Source organism: Montipora capricornis, chromosome 12 (assembly GCF_036669925.1).
Source record: "Montipora capricornis isolate CH-2021 chromosome 12, ASM3666992v2, whole genome shotgun sequence".
In the NCBI taxonomy this organism is placed as follows: domain Eukaryota; kingdom Metazoa; phylum Cnidaria; class Anthozoa; order Scleractinia; family Acroporidae; genus Montipora; species Montipora capricornis.
Window position 1 is genome coordinate 8,423,418 of NC_090894.1, and position 22,500 is coordinate 8,445,917.

General features: G+C 40.5%; 3 protein-coding genes across 3 annotated transcripts in view; 1 reads left to right on the top strand and 2 right to left on the bottom strand.

The window, feature by feature from the left end:
* The window catches only part of LOC138026614 (symplekin-like), a 47,281-nt gene extending 40,389 nt beyond the window's left edge, over nucleotides 1-6,892 (top strand). The window contains exons 34-38 of the mRNA XM_068874038.1: nucleotides 1,193-1,270; nucleotides 3,411-3,458; nucleotides 4,894-4,962; nucleotides 5,170-5,229; nucleotides 5,911-6,892. Of these exons, the coding sequence (XP_068730139.1) occupies nucleotides 1,193-1,270; nucleotides 3,411-3,458; nucleotides 4,894-4,962; nucleotides 5,170-5,229; nucleotides 5,911-6,195 (540 nt within the window). The 3' untranslated portion in view covers nucleotides 6,196-6,892. The remainder of the gene's footprint in view (nucleotides 1-1,192; nucleotides 1,271-3,410; nucleotides 3,459-4,893; nucleotides 4,963-5,169; nucleotides 5,230-5,910) is intronic.
* Nucleotides 6,893-10,895: 4,003 nt separating this feature from the next.
* Nucleotides 10,896-14,098, bottom strand: LOC138026616 (uncharacterized). The gene is made up of 2 exons (XM_068874040.1): nucleotides 13,933-14,098; nucleotides 10,896-12,348 (listed from the first exon to the last, which is right to left on the bottom strand). Exons 1-2 carry the CDS (start codon nucleotides 13,979-13,981, stop codon nucleotides 11,471-11,473), a joined length of 927 nt encoding a protein of 308 aa, XP_068730141.1. The 5' UTR covers nucleotides 13,982-14,098; the 3' UTR covers nucleotides 10,896-11,470.
* A 4,773-nt stretch (nucleotides 14,099-18,871) lies between these two features.
* The window catches only part of LOC138026615 (sorting nexin-6-like), a 16,137-nt gene continuing 12,508 nt past the window's right edge, over nucleotides 18,872-22,500 (bottom strand). The window contains exons 13-15 of the mRNA XM_068874039.1: nucleotides 20,258-20,307; nucleotides 19,457-19,492; nucleotides 18,872-19,094 (exon numbers count right to left, since the gene is read on the bottom strand). Of these exons, the coding sequence (XP_068730140.1) occupies nucleotides 19,044-19,094; nucleotides 19,457-19,492; nucleotides 20,258-20,307 (137 nt within the window). The 3' untranslated portion in view covers nucleotides 18,872-19,043. The remainder of the gene's footprint in view (nucleotides 19,095-19,456; nucleotides 19,493-20,257; nucleotides 20,308-22,500) is intronic.

Sequence of the window (22,500 nt, forward strand, 5' to 3'; positions counted from 1 at the left end):
GGCTCAGAAAACCTGGTTGTGGTCATTGTTATTTAGGGTTTTTCTATTGGTACATTACAAAACGAACAAATTGTATTATAGTTTGTTCGTGTTCCAAATCACTCTTATATATGTGATAAACCCGCATCTTCGCTAGTTGTCGTTGACTAGACTGCTTGTTGGCAATTACTGCATTCACGCTCGCAAGTGATTTTACCATTCACGGGCGGGACATTTTGTTAATTGATGCACACGGTATAAAAATTGCCACGTGCACTAAATTCCACATAAACATTGGGGCGAATTCCCTCAGTTACCTCGTCTAAGAGTTTGCACAAGCAGGTACGTCCCTGTCAAGTTTCGGTTGTTGTCCTTGTCCAAAAACCGGTAGAGACCTCTCAGGGATGATCCGGTCATGTTTTTTTTTTTTTCAATTTACACTACAAATAAAACGTGTTAAGCAGAACTTAGTAGTGTCATTGCCGCTAAGGAGCTATTCGCCTGCCGCGTTACCTTGTTTTAACATCATTCGAAACAAAGCACGACTCTCTGAATTCAGATCAGCAGTGGTGAGAGCACTCGTTTGTTCCGGGTTCGATTCCCGGACTCGACGTTAAAATTGGGTTGAGTTCCTTGGTTCCCTACTGTGGTTGTAGGGGAGGGGTGGGGTGAGGACAGCGGTGGGAGCGGGACTGGCGCATCCTTTTGAGCGCTCGCCTCTCACCAATTTGTCCTTCGTTTTACGCCCATACTTGGCGTCAAAAGTCGGCGGAGTTCGTTGCTTGTCCACTCTTTTCCAAGAGTTTTTGCTACGGGTATGCCGGTTTTCCACTCTCCGCAAAAACCACCGATTGATTTGATTTGATTTGATCAACTTTTAAGTATAGGATCATTAGCGGAGTACTGGTACTCGGCTGTATGACCTTGAAACTTGGTACTTGGTTTGAGAACGCATGTTTTTTGAGTCAAATGAGTCATGCGTCAATGGACTCACAGTCAATATAGCAATAATTTCTTGATTAAGCCTAAGCCCTCGTTTCAGTGATTAGGCCTAAGCACTCCCTGAAATTTTAGCTTTCATTTTATAGTTTAATTAACTGCACTAACGTGTTGACTCATTGACTCATTGACTCATTGACTCATTGACTCATTGACTCATTGACTCATTGACTCATTGACTCATAAATACTTGACACTCACTTGGTTTCTACAGGTGATCCAGTCCCTCAGCATTTGCCCTCGCTTGGTTGGTTTTGTGATGAACATACTTGCTAAGCTTATCACCAAACAGGTAAGTTAAATACACGTCCAGAAATACACGTAATAGACCCGTCTACAAAATGGCGGCCGAAGATTCAAATAAGTTAAAATTAAAAAATAATACAAGAAATAGAAAGAGCACCTTTAATTTAGTAACCCTGCAAAGTTTCGGCTTATCAGGTGCAATATCAGCTGACAAAATGTAAGTTGAAAAATGAGAAATTTACAGACGTTTGTATAACTGGGAGCATGGCGTATAACCCAGTCATACAAACGTCTGTAAATTTGTCAAATTTCAACTTACATTTTTTCAGCTGATACAACACCTAATACGTTGAGACTCTTCAGGGTTACCATAGTAAAGGTGCTCTTTCTATTTCTGGTATCAGTTTTTCATTCAGTTCAATTTTAACTCATTCAAATCCGTTGCCTCCATTGTGGAGAAGGGTCTATTAGATGCACTCCCAATTTTGATATCCAGCACGAAGTGCCCCTTTGAGTGTAAACATTTGTTCCCTGTCTCTAGAAATGAGGACGGTGCAAGGGTAAGAGTTTTTTTTTTCGTTGTGGGTAAATGCAACAGATTATCTTTACTTGAGCACCCCATTTAGGGGATACTTTGTGACGTTAACAATTGGGACCTTAGATTCTAGTACGAGAACGAAAACGAGTACGAGTACGAGTTTTGACTGCTCGTTTTTTAGCAAAAATACTTAAGAAATTTATAATCCGTACGATGAATCGTACTCTTTATTAGCAGTATAGGTTGCTCAGTTATTCTTATTGCTGGTAACTGGGCCTTTTTGCTGATCGAAAAATGCCAAAACTGCTACCGTGCTGTTGACTTGTTTTGACACGACGACATTTTTGCAAAACCTCGTACTAAAGTGACGGTATCACGTTTTTCCCGCCAAAATGACGCTGGTTTGCGCGCGCTCACTGTTGTTCTATGAAAAAATCTCGTACTCGTAGTCGTTCTCGTCCTAGAATCTAAAGCTCTCTAATTTTCAATTATTCCATTCGCGCTTGTTGGATATGGGATGGTAAAAGCTAACGAGGCGCGTAGTGCCGAGTTGGCTATAACCAGTCTCATATCCAACAAGCACGAATGGAACAACTGTTCTATTAAATTTTCGTTAAATTCTTAATGCTTGCAATGGACTCTTGGACTCTAATTTTTTTTAAATTACAGTATCCTGTTTTGACTTTAAAGCCGACCGCAATCAGTTTCCATATTTTGTCATACGGTACATGAGTTGATAACCGAGATTGAGAGAACCATTCAGAAAGAATCCAGATTTCGCGCGGCCATTTTTCTCGTACCTGTCTTGTCCTCGCGCTGGACTGAACGAGGGAGACTGCTCGTAGCCTAACATTTCGAGAAGGTTATCAAAGTCGTCGTGCATATAATTACGTGCATTTTTGGTGCCGCACGTTGTTTCCACCGCTTACAAAGTTGTTAGAGCATTGCTTCGGCATCGCACCGGCATTGTGTTACGAGTTCGATGTTTTTGAGGACAGGTAGCTTGCAAACTAAACTGAAAGCAGGGTTACCGGAACAACAACAAGATTTATTCCAAAATGAACGTAGTTCTCCACGAAGTAAAACTCTTAAACAGCACGTACTTGAATAAACACTGCTTCTGTCACACTTGACTAAACACGGCTAACGCCAACTCTCTTCGCTTGTGAAAAAATTCTAGAACTTTCTGAAACATTCTAAGTATAGAAACATTACAAAACATATCGATTTAGAAACGCTTACGCAAGAACCTAAAAATAAACAAACTACGAACTCTCGCGAAACTTCTAGAAAGTAACGCTAGTCACGCAATGCTATTTTTCGTAACACATTGCATAGACTCTACTCAGTTGGCAGAGCATTGCAGCGGCATTACAGAGGTGATGGGTTCGAATCCCCTAGAAACCGCCTGAATTTTTCAGCTATTTTTAAGAGACAATTGCTTAAATTGTCCAGAAAAGTGCGAGGGTCTCTTCAATCTTTCGTTTATTCAGACTTTTAGGCTCCGGCCGTATTCATCTCAAAGGCTCGTCCGAGACTCAGGCTTAACTTCAACTCGCTGTGAAGTTTGATCTACCATATTGTGCGAGTCTAATGAGCCTACTTTTCTGCATCTGCTCAGATTTTTTTTTTTTTTTTCGTCAAACAGGTGTGGAAACAACCGAAAGTCTGGCAAGGATTTGTAAAGTGTTGTCAGGTAATTCTATGCATTATTTCATCCACCACTTGATCATGATAAGCTATGTTAAAAGGAGAATAAATTGAGGAACCTTTGGTGTAGTACGCAGGGGTCTTAAGAGCTTGATACTTTTGGGCCCAAGTGTAGTAAAAGATAAAAGAAGCTTAAGAGTTGAATTTGGTGCTACCCAAAGACTGCGAACGTGGATGGGCTGTTAAGGCTGTCGCCCTACCACTTTCTTTCCTCAGTTGCTTTTAAGGGGCTACAGATGACATTGTCCGGTGGTGCATAATAAGTGAATGAACCGCCATCCCAATGTTGGGTCTGTCTTGCCCAGATTTGTAGCCCTGCCACTTCAAAACTCTCTCCTCGGGCCCTGTTACCGAAAATGAATCCAGTCTCAGGCTGGAGGGAAGTCTAACCTCGCGGAGCAATTCATCCGCTTTCAAATCTACTGGCGTAAATTGCACTTAACCTGAAATATTTTTCGTGGCTCTCTAGGAGCAAGCATGCGTTTGCCCTTGTCTCCTTGAAGTTTTGTTTATTATGCACCCTAACGCGCAGCTAAACCAACACTGGGTTATGTGAGCCATGACTTAGGGCTGGTGGGATACATGGCTCTCTTCCTGAGAGACTTCACAAACTCATCAGTAAGGTTGCCATACTTTCAGAAGAAGAATGCAAAAATTTGGTCAGTGTCTCTTACGTGCTCGTCAAGGTCGTGGGACAAGTAAAACGTTCAGTGCGTCCTATTTGCCTGCTAGCAGATGCCTCTTATCTTTTGTTTTCTTGGCTGATGGACAAGAGAAAAAGAGACGTCTGCCTAAGGGCCCGTTTCTCGAAACTCCCGAAGCTCTTGTTCTGGCTTACTTTGGGTGACGTAAATCCCTCGTCATTTTTCGAAAGAAAAATGTCGCAAGCCATGAATCTTTACAATAACAAAAAGCAGACTTTGAGGATCAGTGGATCTTAGTTTCACAGATTGATTTTTGGACCCGAAACGTTTTCGTTTTGACAAACGTGTCCTTGGGTCGAAAGTCGCTGTGATTCAAGCAACCTCCAAGATCTTGGAGGGCGCTGTTCAAACACCGCATGCTCCCCGTTAGGTTTGCTGACCGTGACTTGAGACGGCTAAGTCGTGCGCATTCCTCTTTACAGTGATGCCGCGCTCTTTTCTAGTAAAACCGCACAGTTTGATCTCTTAGTAGCCGCGACTCATGCTCAGTTTCAACCCAGGCAGAGGTTTTGTTTTTCTCTCCTGCCCATCAGCACGTCAAATTCATGAGAAAAGCGAACCTCTAGGATCAAGAAAGCTGCCCATAAGAATTGAAACCGTTTGGTTTCAACGTTTAAGCTTGGGAAAGAAAATATTGTGATGTTGACAAAATTGTAAAAGTGTATCTTCAATGCAATAGCATTTACATTTTGTGTAATTTTTTCTTTGTTTTAACAGATGACAAAACCCCAGTCATTCTCCGTTCTTCTTCAGCTACCCTTTCGACAACTGGAGAGTGTGTTTGAGGTGACTTGAAATTTTCCCTTTGCGCGAATTGTTTTAGCCAGGTTCAAAAAAACATTTTGATACTGTAGTTACCACGTTCTACTTACAAAAACAAAGTTTTCCAAACTTTCCCTTCACTTTGCGACTTTTCCGCTAGGATAGCTCGCCGGTTATTTCGACTTTAATATTGTTTTACAAGTAACTCACATAATTTGGAATCTCTTTTAGATCTGCCCAGAACTAAAGGAAAACTTAGTAGCACATGTTCAGTCCTTCACTCCCCATCAAGTAAGTTGTAACAGAAATAAAGGTGCTGGACTCAATGAAGAAACCAGTGCTTCCGAGTCATTTTGAAGGGTATAGACCTGTTTCATAATGGCGGTGAAATACAGTTTTCTTTTGTTCTAATGCTGTAAGATTCAATTAATAGGGACCTTTAGATGGAAGGACGAGGACGATAACGAGTTTGAGTTTTCCGTACTGAGCATGCTCATAAGGTTTGGAGGCCGACATTTTTCGGAGTGCGCATGCTCAGTACGAAAAACTCGTATTCGTAGTCGTCCTCCGATCTAAAGATTAGTTCAAATTAAAACTGCTGCAAACGAATAAATGAATCGCCCTCTACTGATTAGAGTCGTTCAATGTTTTTTTCCGCTGAAAGTCTTGCTACCCGAAGAAAAAAGCAGAAGAAGACAGTAGGGGGTGAACGCACCAATCCACGTGTCGTCTTTGCGACGTTTGCGTAACACTTTACGAGAGTTCCTCGTACCCTTAAGCCATTACCAAGTTCATTTCACTTCTTAAGCGAGTCCTAGTCCTAGTAGTTCTACCTTTCAAGTAAAAATGCATGTGGTCTTCCATGTCATTGTGTGATTGAACTCTTTGAAAAAGGAAACGAACCTTATTCCTCCATGGGCTTTATTTCAAAACATTGTCTAAATCGTTGCACTGACTATCTTACTATCTTAGCGTGCGCACATCCCACGATCCTTACTGCAAATATTGGAAAAGGACCCCAAGAAAGAAGAGAAGAAAATAAAGCAGGAAAAACCAGACAAAGAACAGATTGATCCCCAAGACGAAGAAAACCCGACTAACGAGGACAAGTCACCGAAAAGGACACGATCGCACACGAAGGAATCACAGAAAGAGAAACGTAAATCTCGTCGATCTCGATCTCGGTCCAGGTCGCCGCGGAAGAAAAAGGAGAAAAGCTCTGGTGAGGAGAGTGCGAGCGAAGGCGAGGTGAACTGATTACGAATCGCCGGATGCGATGGAGCGAGATGTAGCTAACTTTTTTCTCCAAGGAAGGACTTGAATTCTATAACTATAGAAGATGGACGAGTTCTTTAGGAGATCGCTCCGCGCAACTTTCAATGCAACAAGATTGAATTAGATAAGAGAGTTTCTTTATCAATTTGCGGTCTTGCCCCAGCACTGTCACAAATGAACTTATTTTTAGATACAAAGAAAGGAGCCCCACCTTAACGAATAAGAAGAAGTCTGATCACGCGTGACAGATTTTGTCGTTTTTTTTTTTCAGGAGCATAACTTATTTTCGCGGGAACGGTTATTCTAAAACTAGATTTATTTGTGACTGGCTGGGGAGCCTACCCATGCCATAAGAACACTCTTATCTAATTCACTCTTCGTGCAACTACTTTCGAACTTAAAATTTGATAAAAAACAATTTGCAGATTAATAAGGGAAGCGCTCACGTCTACCTTCGGCATTTTTACTTTTTCTCAGTGTATTGCAAAAAAATCATCTTTCACGCCAAAAAAAGACCTGGAAAAACTGTATTTTCCAAGGACGGAGATCGGTAAACTTCAGAGCTTATCCCATGGCAGACACGCTAAATAGCGTGTCGTTTCTCTAGTGGCATTTCTCTACTTCTGTACATAGTTTTGCACTTTTTAATCAATGAAAAATAAACAAATCTAAATTCACCAAGTGCTTGTGTTGCATTATGTTTTGTCGCAAAAAAACTTGAGATTTCCTATGAGCTAATGCTAATGCGTTTTACAGCTCACTTCCCGTTCCCATCCGTGGCTCAAAAACGCTTGCGTGCTTAAACTCCCTTCGTGATTTTCACGTCACGCAAGTATCACGCACTCGTTTACCATTCATAAATTTAGTCAAGAAATTGAGATATTGTAGAAGGGTAATAAATAAACAGCCTGTCAAAGTTTTAAGGCTGTGCGATATTAGCCAATATAAAAAATGCCATAATACTATTTGTCCCTCCCAAAATTTTGCATAAGCATTGTTTCCAGTTTCTCTTGGGACCCTCAGAGGGACACCAACATGGCGGCCTGAAACCAGTGGAAACATCTGGAGTTTTCTTTGGCTCTCTCAAAGCATTTTTTATCTCTCCTAAACTTGAAAACATTCGCATAGATACTTCTCTTAACATATTGGTTATTCAGAACTCGAAAACACAATGCTAATCGATATTTTCGTGTTCGTGACATGTTTCTCAGAAGCAATCCCAGATGTCACGCATTGTAAAAAAAATTGAGATTCAAACTGCTCTATTTTCAAAACAAAGCGTGCTGCCGTGCTGAAAACAGGCCAACAGGTATATCTTTTAAATGTCTTGTACCTGATGAACGTAAAAACTCAAAATTTTTAATTTTAGTTTTTTTCTGACGTCACATGAAAACCAAGGGGGCTTTAGCACACGACGTTTTTGAGAGCCCCCCGGCAACCGGAAGTGGGCTGTTTTCCCTTTCAACTTGTCTTCGTACAAGCACATTTATACTGCTAATATCTTTTCTCCATTAGAGATGATTACTAAAATCTTGGAGACAATACTTTTCTCGCGTGTGAAACGTTCACTTCTAGTTGCGTGTCAAAAACGTGGCGTGCTTAAAGCTCTGTATTAAGGAGCTTAAGCACGCACGTTTTTGAGACGCGGACGGCAACCGGAAGAGAACACTTCGCGTGCCAGGATAATAGTGTCTCCCAGGTTTTTGTACTAATCATTTTTAATGGAGAAAAGATACTTAGCTATGTAAATGTGGTTGTGTGAAGACACGTTAAAAGGGAAAACAGCTCGTCTCAAACACGCGCGTGCTTAAGCTCCCTAGTGACTGGCTAACGCGATCGGGTTACCAACGCGGATCTCTTTTGCTGACAATTCCATTGTCAGCATAAATGCGTTGGGCTCCTTGGCTCATCAAAATCATCTAGCCACCCAGTTCGTTTTGCTTCGGCCACCGGTATCGAAAAAAAGTGCTCTTCATAGAGGCATAAAATTTACTGATCCTGGGGCGTGTTAAACGAAAATCGAAGTCCCTGTAACTTTTCGGGTGTCACAATTCCCGGCTTTGTATCTGAACAAGGAAGAGGTTTTAAGTCATCAATTTTCACAATCATTTTGCATTTAGTAATCTTGAACCAGTTTTTTGAAACAAGATAATGGCACTCTTTTCAATTGACGTCACTATTTAGCGCCCATAGCATTATGGGATTGATATACTTTGTACTTTGTACTAAGGCGTTACTATCTATTTTTATCCCTTGTGATATTCACAAATGAAGTTATCGGGACTTTCGAGAAACTGATTCATCAATCCTCGGTTCCATTGAGATCATGATAGTCCTTGACATTTAACATGTGTGGTTACTGGAGGGTATCCAGAATTTTTGTAATTGGACTCCCATTTACAGAAAATTGCACCGTTGGCCAGAAATTAAAGAAGAGTCCATCTGCCGGAAATCTTGGATTAAGCGATGGCAGCTTTGTAATCAGAAATAAAATAGCCTTCTATAAGGTGCGTTTAGAACGTTGATGCGACATTCAAAAGTAGAGGGTTTAATATCCAATCTCACTCGTAGAGCTAATTTATAAAGAAACAATGTTGATGTAATTACATGCTCTCTTCTTTTTTTTAGAAGAAGGAATAGAATTTAGACATCCTTCTTTTTTACGGAGATTCACATTAAAGTTGTGAAACACCTGCTAAAATGCTATTTTAAACAGATCTTTATTATCCATGTTGCTTTAAAGCGCTAGAGATACCGTATTCTTATTCCGCCGATAGGGTCAATTGAACGCACCCCAAACTGAGGGTGCGTTCCTTTGGGATGATCCGAAAAAGGATCACTGATCCAAGATCACTTGGATCTCGGTACCTCAAAGGAACTGATGAATCCACTCTGGGAAAAGGATTTTTCGGTTCCTGTGATGCACCGTGATCCAAGTGATCTTGGATTAGTGATCCTTTTTGGGATCATCCCAAAGGAACGCACCCTCACGAGTTGCTCTTCAGTGAATCCGCCATGCAGTAAGCAGACCACTCTGTTACAACCGTGGCCACCTGACAAAGTTCTTTACAAATTATCCGCCAATCAGGGAGTGCGAATTTAATTGACAGTCAAGCCTCCTTGCAAAGTTCGCACGGCCATTGCATGGGTTGTTGAGTTGACTTTTCTACACGTAGTTGTCAAATGTGAAAGCTTGTTGGGTGGCCATGGTAAGGCGCGTTGCACTGTAATGAAGAACGTCCCTTAGTATTTGAGTGAATTGTCCTGTTAGACTACAGTTTTAGATTTTTTTAACCTTTATTTTATACTACTCACAAAAACAAAAACGGAAAGAAATTTAATGCAATATAAAGGCGTTCTAATCTCAGCCAGGGTGTGTTCTTAGTATGTTCTTAAACGTTCTTTTCCAAAAGGTCCATAGGAAAAAAGGTGTTTTTCAGCTCAAAAAGCAACCGTGTGCATCCCACAATTTTTTCCGCATCAAAGAAAACACTTATTTTTTAAGTCGAATTATTAAGCTAATTTTGACTACTGGGTTGATCGTTTACTGAACAGCGATACGTAATGGTAATAGGACTCAGTAGATTCCAATTCGGTCTGTTAAACAAATTGAAAGTGGTTCAGCGTTGTCTGTACTCTTATCGACAATGATATTCGTCGTCACAGTGGTCAAAATGTTGTGGACTCACGAGGCGTAGCCGAGTCAGTCTACAACAAATTTTGACCACTGTGATGACGACGAATATCGTTGTCGATAAGAGTACAGACAACGCTGACCCACTTTCGATTTGTTGTTTACCACAATATTAAATGCCAAAGAAAGTGTTTATTCTCGGTTTTCACATGACGTCACGACAGCCATGTTGGTGCCCTAAACAAAGAAAAGGCGGCCATGTTGGTGCCCCAACCAAATCCTCCGGGAATTTAACTCTATTATTATGCAAACGCTTCCTTTTGTTTTCGTTGAAAAACATGGCTGTTGATCACGTGAGTGAAAACCAGCAATTTCAGAGTGTGACCAAAATCATAACTCAAAGAAAGAGCAAGCGTTGTCCATAACTTTCTCGTAATATGATTGGTTTATTTTCCTAAATTAGCGTTCCTGATTGGCTATTACATTGCGTGACAAATTGACGCAAGCATGACGCGAGCCGCGTTGTCTAGACTCTTATCGACAACGGCAAATTAACCAATCAGATTGCGAGATTACAAGCAATTGGGGTAAAAAATCATATTGACCTCTTTCATATTGGCGGCCAAATAAAGTATTCTTTTGTTTTAATGCTAATAAGCCTTTCTAACCTCCGCTACGACGAGCAAATTTCAAAAGAATTTTTGTTTCAAAATGAGGGCAGTAGGTTTAATTATCATAAAACAAAAGAATGTGAAAGTGGTCGCCATATATAGACCCTATGCAAAAATGGCTGCCTTTAAATTATTCTTTGTTCATATTCAAAATAGCCCAACTAACCTCGTTTTTGAGACAAAAATTCTAAAGAATTTGTTATCCCGAACGAGGTTAGTTGGGCTATTTTGAATATGAACAAAAGAATAATTTAAAGGCAGCCATTTTTGCATAGGGTCTATATATGGCGACCACTTTCACATTCTTTTGTTTTATGTTAATTAAACCTACTGCCCTGGCTTACTGAACTGTCCGATAACAAACCGTCCGAAGTTAATTAGTGGAAAATAGGAGTTGTGCTTTATTATGATTATCCACGAAACAGCAGTTATAAAGGAATCACAGGTGGAAAGAACTTTTACCGATGCTGATCAATTTTAAATTACTTTGTGACGCAAGTTATGACCAGATGCCAATTTCTACTCTCGTAAATGAACTTCATTTGATGAAAGCAACTGGCGTACGATTGGTGAGCTCAGCGAAAAACACTGCATTTGCGTAATATGCAAGTTTCTGTGATAACTAAGAACTGAGAATACAAAAAAGCAAGATCCGTCTTTATAATTGTTGGTGACGTTACTAAAATTTTAAACCATTGATATTTACTATTTTTGGACTTGCGTCACGCAATAAAACCTTCAATAATTAGTGGCCTTTTTAAAATTACAAAATTTGTATAATCTTCCGTTCAAAATTAGAGTAAACTGTTAGACTTTGAATGAATACAAAACTCATCTGCTATTATTGTCTCGTACTTTTAGCTTTTTGTCCATTGTCAAGAACTGAATGTTTACAAACTAATGAATTAAAATCTCTTCGTCTCTCTAAAGCTCATCAAAAAGACATTAGAAGTCATCTCCTAACCTGTTGAACTCTTAATTTTAGTCCCGCAACTTCTTCAGCCGTTGAAGGAATGGGGAATTCGCCAGCAAAAGATTTGGGTGAATACTTCGCCATGATCATTCTTGCCTTGTTCAAACGAAGACTTGTGTTCAAGTGGTGTGGATCGGATGAATAACGAAGGGACATTTCACCGACGATACAAAGTCGGGTCTCCATTTTGGATCCCGCGACCATGCAAAGATCACTCGATGGCACAACAACGACGGGATCTCCGCTTTCCACGTCCAAGCGCTCTATAAAACGCGGCAAGAGAATGACAGATGCGGACAGCGAACGCAAACTAGTGTTGATATAATAAATTCCCGTCTTGCTCCGGATCCACAAGTCATCTCCAAACTCGTCAAATTTCTTCTCCAAATTTCCAATAGCCACTTTCTGGAGCACGCTCTCTGAGGTTGCCCAAGCTTCCAAATGACTCGTTAAAATGTAACTCAGAGAATCAGGCTGATCTCTGATGATCGCCAGAGTGTACCCGATGTCAGAGCCAGGAACACTCTTGAGAGGTGCATACAGCACTCCTGCTTTGCTCTTGGGGTCTATTTTCGTTAGCAGATCTTGAGTAACATCTACCCAGGACCTCGCTTTAAGCACGGGAAAAATTTGGGCCCTGACGGTTGCAAAATCTTCGATTTCCTCCTGATTTACGTTAAGAATACTGGATTTTGGTGTAGGCTTTCCTCCAGTGGCTCCCTCGGCCTCTCCATTCGTGACATCTGATTTCTTTGCTGTGAATGTAAATCTCTCCGCTGATGCGTTCGATTTCGCTACTCTCGATTCTCCTGGAGTAACTTTCGCTGCAATTCTCATCGTTAACGTCTTCGAGCCGTCTGTAATTGAACGCGCACGCTAATAAATTTTGTACATCTCTTGGAAAACACAACAAGCACTGATGTGTATTAAAGATAAGATCGGATTTAAATAACATCTTTGTCTGTAATTCAATGACCCTTTTATCCCAAACAATGGAAACGAAAGTCCATCGAATTTGATTGGCCTCCTGTAACATCTTGTACAATACCTCACACAAAGTCAGAAATACACTGGAAATACTTCAGAGAATTTGCCAAAAATCTACTGAATCTTCAACTAATTTGTTAGTCTCCTCTTGATTGATTGAGCTAATCGGATATTCTTTTATTTTCCTTGTTGTAACTACAAACTACAAAGAGCTTTTGTGCTCAGTTCACGCATTATCTATGTTTACTTCACTAAAGCAACCGAGTCAAACTTCAGAGCCGCAAGTTCTACTAAGAGAAAGGAAATGTGTTTGGAGAAGCAATGACCCGCAATTGGCAGGGTTTGTTGATAATTATTTTTAATGGTCATATATGACCGTGTCAGCTCAATGTGTTGCCACATGCTTGAAATACTAAATCCCCTCCAAAAAGCCAATTAACCCTCACTCATTTGTTCGACTTCCTAGCCATATAAGATATAGAATCGTTTGACATCATTGAAGCACTTATCTCCTTTGAAAATTACATTGAAAAAAAGAAACATTCATATCTTTTAGTCTGTCAAGTTGACAGAAACGTGAAAAAACAAAAGACAATGCAGAGGAAAACAGAAACAAACGAGATAATCATGAATAAATGCAAATTATAAACATGGTGGATGTTAAAAACTTGGACGAAAGTTCGAGGCCTATATTTTTCCGACCATCACGCCGAAAACCAAAATGTGAAGACTCCTTTTATTTACACAGCAATGTTTCCTCCCAAAAGCCATTTCTTTTCTAAATTAGACCCATGACTTTTAATCCACTTCGGCGAGAAGCGTATCAGATGGGAAATTTATGGATTACGATAAACTATACTCAAAAGTTTCGGAACAGTTCCCTTTTGTGCACACGTTTTCAGGGACAGGTATAGGCAGATAGCTAGATGCTTGGGGCGTAAAGAAGGCAAAAAAAACGCGTGAAAATCAATATTCTTGCACTTAATTCAGTCCATCTGGGCATAATTTTTGAAAATGGGTGAGGATTGGCCCAAAGGAGTCAACGAATAGCTGAGAATCCACTAAAATTTTCATCTGTTAGTTAACCAACGTTTCGCCTTCTTAATTCATTCAGCAGAGAAATTTCAAGTTACATTCGATGTGATGCTGATAAGGTTTCTCTGAAAAACTGAGTAAATGGTGAAAACTTAGATAATGATATCTAAGAAATTAGAACCAATTCAGTTTCACGGATGAATTCTAAGCGCGAAGTTGGAACAAATTATTTCGTCATTTCTTTGTCATGGTGCAGATTGCTTTCCCATTCAAGCTTCACCTTACAGGCAAAAATCCTTTTCACTTTGAATATGCTGACGAGACTTCCACAGTACAGTCTAAGTGAGGTAGTTTTTACAGAAAAAGTGGTATTGGATCAGGAGGTTTTAAAATTCGAAACGCCACTTTTTTTCACAAACCTTGTGGAGGAGGTCCATGTAGAGACATACAACGATGCATTCCATCCATATGCAAATAAAATGGCGAGTATTCTTCAGTTTAATGTAAATTCAATCACGTAGCTCTCAAATTCCCATAAATTTCACAAAGACAAATTCACCATAATAGGCCAGGATCGCCGTCTTCACGATGTGGGAGATAATTCATAGTAATTGGTTTACAGAAAGACCATAAGGCCACTAAACAGCTGTGACACAGAAAGGGTCTTCAGCTAACATGTGTGGAAGTGTTTAAATTACAACGACGCACGTTCGTAATAACTGGCCGAAACAGGCAGATGAGAAACGGATGTTAAAGCACGAAAGAAACGACCTTTAAGATATTTTCTATTGAAATGAGCACACTAAGGTATTGTAATTATTTTTACTGAAACATTATGAGGTCACGTATACAATGAAGGCTTTATGGCATTTTTCACTGTCTGATCTCTGAAACCCATAATAACTTAAGTCTGCCAAATATCAAATCGTCATTAATATCACTGAATCATTCAACTCTTCTGGTTAACGAGGGACAAAGGACTCGACAAAAAAATGAGTTCGGTGCACAATGTGAATGACACCTGCTTCCCGTGCAGCATTTACCAACAGTGGTTTAGCGAATGTCACCGTTTCTAATCCAATTGGAAGCGACATTATAATTCGTGCGGGAAATTTACACATTATACGCGTGAAATTTTCGCTAAAACCCTTAGCTCATTAGTGATTGTTTGATAATTGATAAATTTTTACACGTACGTGTAAACTCCCCGCACGAATTATAACGTCGCTTCCGATTGGCTCGTAAATGATGACATTCGTTTCGGCTAGAACATGCGCAATGCCGTGATATTACCTGCATTTTGAAAAGTTCGTTTAAATTTCTTAGCTGCGCATAATTATCATAAAACTGACTTGCCAGCAAAATTGCATACCATATTTACTCGAATAAGCTCCGCGACGCTTATTTAATTTTTTGCGCCTCAAGTGCGGCGCTTATTTGAGGGCGGCACTCATTCAAAATTGGACGCCACACAGAATTATTTCTGTAAGAGGAGATTAACAGAAATGCTTTTTGATAGTCACTATCTGACTCAAATGCGGCGGTTATTCGTGGGTGGCGCTTATTTTAGTAAATACGGTAAGCTTTACAGCCAACCGCAGCACTAATCAAAGGAATCCTGTGGTAAGCCCGTGGAGTAAGTAGGATACTGCGTCAGGGAGGTGATATTTAACAATTAGACCCGTAGCCCGCAAGGGCTACGGGTCAATCACCCAACTAGTCGGATAGAAATGGCAGTAATAAAGTTAGCAAATGCAAGTTAAAGAAATATTTATTTGGGAATTAAACGAAAGAAAGCGTCATACTTTTCGCTACTCGAGGACTATTAATAATAGTCCTCTAGTAGCGTAGCCAATCAAAATGCAGGATTTGCATTAGTCCACTAGTTGGGTGATACTAAAGCGAATTATTCAGTCTACAGAGTGGTTACAAATGCAGTGTAATACATTACATTGATCGTCTTTCATTGGTAGCCGAATAAGAGCATTTTTAACGACCATTTAACGAATGCATGAATGCGCCTGCCGCCTTAACGACCATTTAACGAATGCACGAATGCGCCTGCCGAACTTTAGACGATCAGAAATCGATTACAAATTTTCCATTGTTTACGCCTCGCAGCCTGATTCGCCAACCATCCCGATAGCTCTCCAAGAGCTAAAAACCATCCAACGACAGTTTTAATGCTTTAGCCGGATTTAATTAGTGTTAATATTGGTAAAAACCCGTCAAAGAAAACTTTCGATTACCGGTATATCAGTGGCACGTACAGTTAGACAAAACTCCACTGGACCAGGGGTATATATTCAGGGTGGACAAATACCTCAACTCCCTTCTCGGGTACAGAAAGTGCCCTGCTACGAAGATACTGTTGGCACCATCAATGTTGTTTGCCAGCACGAGCTTCATTGGCTGCCGGAAACAGAAGGTATTTTTTGTTTCACTGATTGGTACATTGTAAACCGCGTGGCACACGTACTTCCAGTTATCGTTTTTTTTTTTACTTTTCGGAGAAGAGAAACGACAAACAGGAATAGCCTGCCACGCAGGCTAGGTGCATTGTGAATGACAAAAGAATTCTTGTATCTCTAGAGGGAATTTGCCAGTTACTCCGCCCGGTTATTCAAAGCCTGATCCACTTCTGGCGTAGTTAGTTTATTTAGTCATCAAATCACTTACAAAAAACCGTTCTATTGGAAGGATTGACTCCACAACGCTGTATCACCCAGCAGATAATTATGCTAAATAGTGTGACGTAATTGGTTATTACAGCAACAGGACTTCACCAAAATACCCCCTATAATCCGTCGTCAAATGCTTAAATTTAATCTCAAAAACGAAATCAATTAAAATTCTTTCCAAAGGATAAAAACTAAACTTCTCTGCAGCAGATTCAGAGCTTCCGTCACAATCGGAATAGTTGAGGAGGCTTTCAATCCGCTCCAAGAGATTCAATCTTGGTAACAAGAGTCTCTTGAAAATGTTGACACTGGTTTTTGAGCTACTCTAGGTCCAAAATGGCATTGTGAAAACGTTTTCAGTGAAAACCCGGAATGACATTTAATACTAATGATAATAATTACCACTTTATTACAGTCTTAAATTGTAATATTTGACCGAGCACAGGTTCGCGCTAAACTGGGTTAATTACCTTGGCAACCTATTGTGTTTTGGTCTCCCTTAACCTGGGATTGGCGAGTTCAAACTGTAACAAAAGCATAAGCATAAACCAAGAGACAAATTAGGAGACTTTAAGACACTGAGGACTTGGGGCCCGTTTCTCGAAAGTCCTGAAAACGTTTCGGACCCGAAAAGCCATTTGTAAACCTGCCAACTGCTTGTTCAGGAACGCCGATCTTTTAACATGTTTTCACGGTAACAAAAAGCAAACTGGCTGTGAAGTTTGACGACTTAATTCCCCTCCGTTCTTGAGATACAGAGGGAATTGTGACACCCGAAAATGGCCCGTAAGGTTTCGGAACTTTCGTGAAACAGGCCCCTGGATTTGCTGAGTTTCACAATGGTTATTTTAACGAACTCATATATCAGCGACCAATGTTTTTTTCCTTTCTTTTCCCGAAACAAAGGAAAGACGTTGCAAAAGCTTAGGGTCTAGTTCCCGGAGGCAGGAAAACAACCCGGCCGGCAGCGAGGTCATGTGGAAAACGAAAGTAATGCCCAATCCTAATCTGTTGTTCTCGCATTCTAGAGTGGTTTCAATTGAGTGTCGAAAGTAATTAGCGAATTGCTTTGGTTTATGATTACTTCACTCATTGATTGGCTCAAAGTTCTCGCGCCACTTTTTCAACCAATCAGAACTGAAACCAAAACCAATCGTGGCTAGCGCGTGCACATTTTCCCGCGCTTTGTGTCGGCCACGGGTAATTACTTCGAGTTTTGATTGGTTTACTGGATTGTCTCCGTCGTTTTTGATTGGCCAAAGTAATTACTTTGGTTTTGATCTAACGACACTCAATTGAAAATCGCCCTAAGCTGGAGCTTATTGCCCCTGCTTATGTCACCTTTTCATGCTAGTGTGACAAATGTTAATCTCGACTCCAGAGCGTTTCTCTTGACTGAGGGAGGGAAGAGCTGTGGGGAACCCTGAAAATATAGTGTCTTTTCACTGGATCTTTGAAAAGAACAATCAAGAGCGTTTCTCATTGGTGAATTCATGTTAGTACGAGGAGTGAGCTGGCGCCGTAATGTTCAAATAGCCATTTTTTGTCTATAAGAACTCTGCGGCGCACTTTCTCCTACAAAGAGCTTCCAAGAGCCTTGGGGCGATCAGAGGCTCTGGCGACGAGAATGGACAAATGTAGCAATATGTAGAACAAATACCGACACGAACAAAGTTGATCCTGACTTTTTTCGCCAAGCAAATCTGCTACTATGGATTTGACAAAAAGAAACTTTAAAAAAGACCTACTCTTAACATTTAAAGAAACCTGTATTTGGGTTTGCGTAAATTTATAAAGGGCAACGCAGAATTGTTTCTAAGAATACTCCTAGTTGGTTTCACAATGGTTATTTTAACGAACTCATATATCAGCGACCAATGTTTTTTTCCTTTTTTTTCCCGAAACAAAGGAAAGACGTTGCAAAAGCTTAGGGTCTAGTTCCCGGAGGCAGGAAAACAACCCGGCCAGCAGCGAGGTCATGTGAAAAACGAAAGTAATGCCCAATCCTAATCTGTTGTTCTCTCATTCTAGAGTGGTTTTCAATTGAGTGTCGAAAGTAATTAGCGAATTGCTTTGGTTTATGATTACTTCACTCATTGATTGGCTCAAAGTTCTCGCGCCACTTTTTCAACCAATCAGAACTGAAACCAAAACCAATCGTGGCTAGCGCGTGCACATTTTCCCGCGCTTTGTGTCGGCCACGTGTAATTACTTCGAGTTTTGATTGGTTTACTGGATTGTCTCCGTCGTTTTTGATTGGCCAAAGTCATTACTTTGGTTTTGGTCTAACGACACTCAATTGAAAATCGCTCTAAGCTGGAGCTTATTGCCCCTGCTTATGTCACCTTTTCATGCTAGTGTGACAAATGTTAATCTCGACTCCAGAGCGTTTCTCTTGACTGAGGGAGGGAAGAGCTGTGGGGAACCCTGAAAATATAGTGTCTTTTCACTGGATCTTTGAAAAGAACAATCAAGAGCGTTTCTCATTGGTGAATTCATGTTAGTACGAGGAGTGAGCTGGCGCCGTAATGTTCAAATAGCCATTTTTTGTCTATAAGAACTCTGCGGCGCACTTTCTCCTACAAAGAGCTTCCAAGAGCCTTGGGGCGATCAGAGGCTCTGGCGACGAGAATGGACAAATGTAGCAATATGTAGAACAAATACCGACACGAACAAAGTTGATCCTGACTTTTTTCGCCAAGCAAATCTGCTACTATGGATTTGACAAAAAGAAACTTTAAAAAAGACCTACTCTTAACATTTAAAGAAACCTGTATTTGGGTTTGCGTAAATTTATAAAGGGCAACGCAGAATTGTTTCTAAGAATACTCCTAGTTGGTTTCTTGTTGCTACAATTCCTTTAGCTGCGCTAATGTTGTTTTCAACAGGTTCGCGTGGGCCTGAAAGATAGAAAGAAATGTTGATAAAATGAAAGGCGCTCTGACAAAGAGAAGCTTTAGCTCGGAAGACGTTGATGGTAGTGCAAATGAAATGTCACTCGAATAACTGCGCGATCGTAACTATTAACCGATTGTTTGATTTTATTCGCGTTGCGCAATGTTAGCAGAGTAATCTACAAATTGACCAAAGGGAACGCCGTTTTGGAAGAAGAACAAAACTATTAAATGCTCACGCCGTTAAAACCTTAAATTTTATAATTTCAAGTTGCTGCCAGATGAACCTTACCATCATCATCAGCAGCATAATTTATGCGGTACATCTACTAAACATACATTAACGCACCATTATTGGGCGTTATTACCTTCGCGTGCTTGAGTTCCAGTTCAGCTCGCTCGGTCTAAAACGAAAGAGTCGATATTAAGTTCCCTTTAACAAACCAAGACGGACAGCACAGTCATCACTAGATTAACGCGTCTGGGATAAATCATGCGTAGAGCGCAAGTGCTCTCAGTATTTGGTCCAGACAGGAGCTCGTCAAGGGGCCTCTATTTCCCATACTTGACCTACGAGTCAAGCCTTTCCCGAGCCGATTTATTTATAAAACGCCTCCCTTGGGAGATTCAGAACGCCCAATGTTGCAAACGCCAATCAAAACAAAGCTATCTCAGCGTCAAGGCAAATAAGATACTCTTCGCGGGAAAGACCTTTTTCTAAAAATAAATCTACTCGGGAAAGGGTTGACTCAAGGAATTAGTGGAGACAGAGGTTCCCCTTGATGATCTCCTGGTCCACTGAGATCAACTTAAAGCTAGGTAACGTTGGGTTTTCATAAAGGCGATCTCATGGAGCAGGTGGAAAACGGGAATCGAATCAGAGTTACTAATACACCGTATTCCAAAATGGCCGCCATTTTAGTATTCTTTTGTTTCCATGCAAATTGGCCCTTATGGCGTCGCTTTCAAACGTAAAATTCAAAAGAATATTTAACCTTGAACGAGGCCATAAGGGCCAAATTGCATGAAAACAAAAGAATACTAAAATGGCGGCCAGTTTGGAATAAGGTGTATATAGCGCTCTCAACACTCAACTCCCCCCCCACCCCCCCCCCCCAAAAAAAAAAGGCCTGTCGTTTTCTTTGACAGTTGTTTCTCTGGTAACTTACCAAATTCTTTCTAAACTGTTGGACTCTTCTTGTCTTGAAGTCTGTCAGTTCTGTAAAATATAAAGTCACGCATCTCACCGCATTAGAACGTAAAGCAACAACGTTTCCCTTATTATCTTTATTTGTTCCAAGAGAAAAAGCCCAGATTAAGGTTTAAAATTGCCGAAGTCAGAGGCTTCTAGGGCAAAGATTATATTGGAGATCAGGCGAAGTACCAGATAACAAACCGTAGCCTGCAGTGCAGGCATATTTTGGGCGCGCGAGTGCACATTTTCGTATTAGGCCACCATCTCAGATTTGGTAACTGTGAAGGATTGGGGCGGGGAAGTATTTGCCGAGGGAATAGGTGTTAAGTGGAAAATGGGCAAGGGGGGAGGGGGAGGGGGAGGAAAAAATTTCAAGTGCCCCACCCCCCACTGCACCAGCCCTCTACCGGTCAAGCATCTAATTACAATCAAAGATGACGGCATCGAAAGCCTGATTTATCTAGCGTTCCGCTCCAAAATAACGCCTGCACTGCAGGCTAGGCAAACCGAAAAAAAAAGACTATAAAAATAAATTAACAATTTAGGACAAATCATAATTAAACCTAAAGCCAACTATGATATCTTACGAGAAAGAGTTCGAAGGCATAAGAGGAATTAAGGTTCATAAACGAAACGCTATATGATAGTTTACAAGGACTCGAAATAATTTGTTTACGTTTATAGTTTGAAAGATTGAGAGAATTGCGTAATGAGTGAGGAATATCATTCCAAATGGGAGACCCTGTACTCGTAAAGAGAAAGAGTATTTAGGAGTATGGATATGTCAGTTATCTTTCTGCCTTTTAAAATATTGATGACAATCAGAATTAAGTTTCAAGAGAGACAAGAGAGGAATGGGCAAGAGCTTTTGCATATGAAAGAAAACGAGAACAACAGACTTGGTGCTTATAAATATCCCCGTGTGCCAAATGGCCAACTGCGATTTTGCTCGCACGCGTTTACCAACGTTCAGCAACGGCTACATGTATTAATCCTTTCATTTGATCGTCTGCGGATGTAGTTACTGGTAAACGTAACAGGGAGGTTAAGGGTTCTTACCATTTAGCCACAAAATCCGGAAATTCCAGTTTGAGGTCAAATGAAAAGGCAATTTTCCGGAAAATCTTTTCGGAAACTGTGGACAACCTCCAGACTGAGGTAGTCCATTTTTTCCGTTCGGAATGGAATTCCGGAAATTCTCTTACCATTTGCGAGAATCGTTCCATTTCCATTTCCCTTTCTCACAAGATCGAGTAAATATGCGGGATGGATGGAGTGCCGGGTTGTAAATGGTAAGCACCATTTTCATCCGGTTGGTCAATAAATTCGGAAAATCGCTAACACCTGTACCTTTACGCAACGATCATTCCATCCGGATTATTAGGCGAAAATGGTAAGCACCCCAGGAAACGACGACGGCTGCGGTAACGGCATCATCAGAAAACAAGAATATCGTTGGTTAAAGACGGTGCCTACTAATTCAAAATTATTTTTGCGCGTTTTTCTGAATATGTGGGAAAAGAAGATCTTAACAAGTGTTATTGAAAATCCAAAAAGAAAATTAAGGGTAACCACGCATTTTTCGAAGATAATTAATCAACAATATTTGTAAAAAGTTTTAAAATACAAAGCAATGTATGGCGTTCTTTTCCAAATTTGAAACTCAGTCATCTCTGAAAAATGCGTGCTTACCCCCAATTTTCTTTTTGGATACCAAGATCACTTGCTAATTTCTGCTTTCTCCGCATAGTTTTGAACCGCGCAAAAATATCCCTGTATTAACAAGAACCAGCAATTGGAAATCCGAGTATCTCGAGATGCGCAGAAAGTACGCGCAATAACAATAGTAGGCACCGTCCTTAAAAGCCGGGAAAATAGTCGTGCTGCACGTGCGGCACCCATTTTAGCACATTTCTTTGACGTTCTCCAAACAACAACACCGTGAAATCACCAAATTTGAGCTTGAACCTTTTATTTTCTTCCTTTACTTTAAGGCCGTTTGTACCGATTCAGTTACAGGATATTTCGCCCGTTTTGTACAACGTGAAAAAGAAGCAAAAATCGCGAAATTTCTTATGGTGGCGATGAGTTCTATTCTGAAGTGACGTTTTTCAGCGACGATGACGTTGTCTTGCTTAAATTATCTAATATCTTGGTCTGAAACCTGTTCTGCACATTAATTAAAATAACAAAGCCGTTAAACGAGGCCACCACATC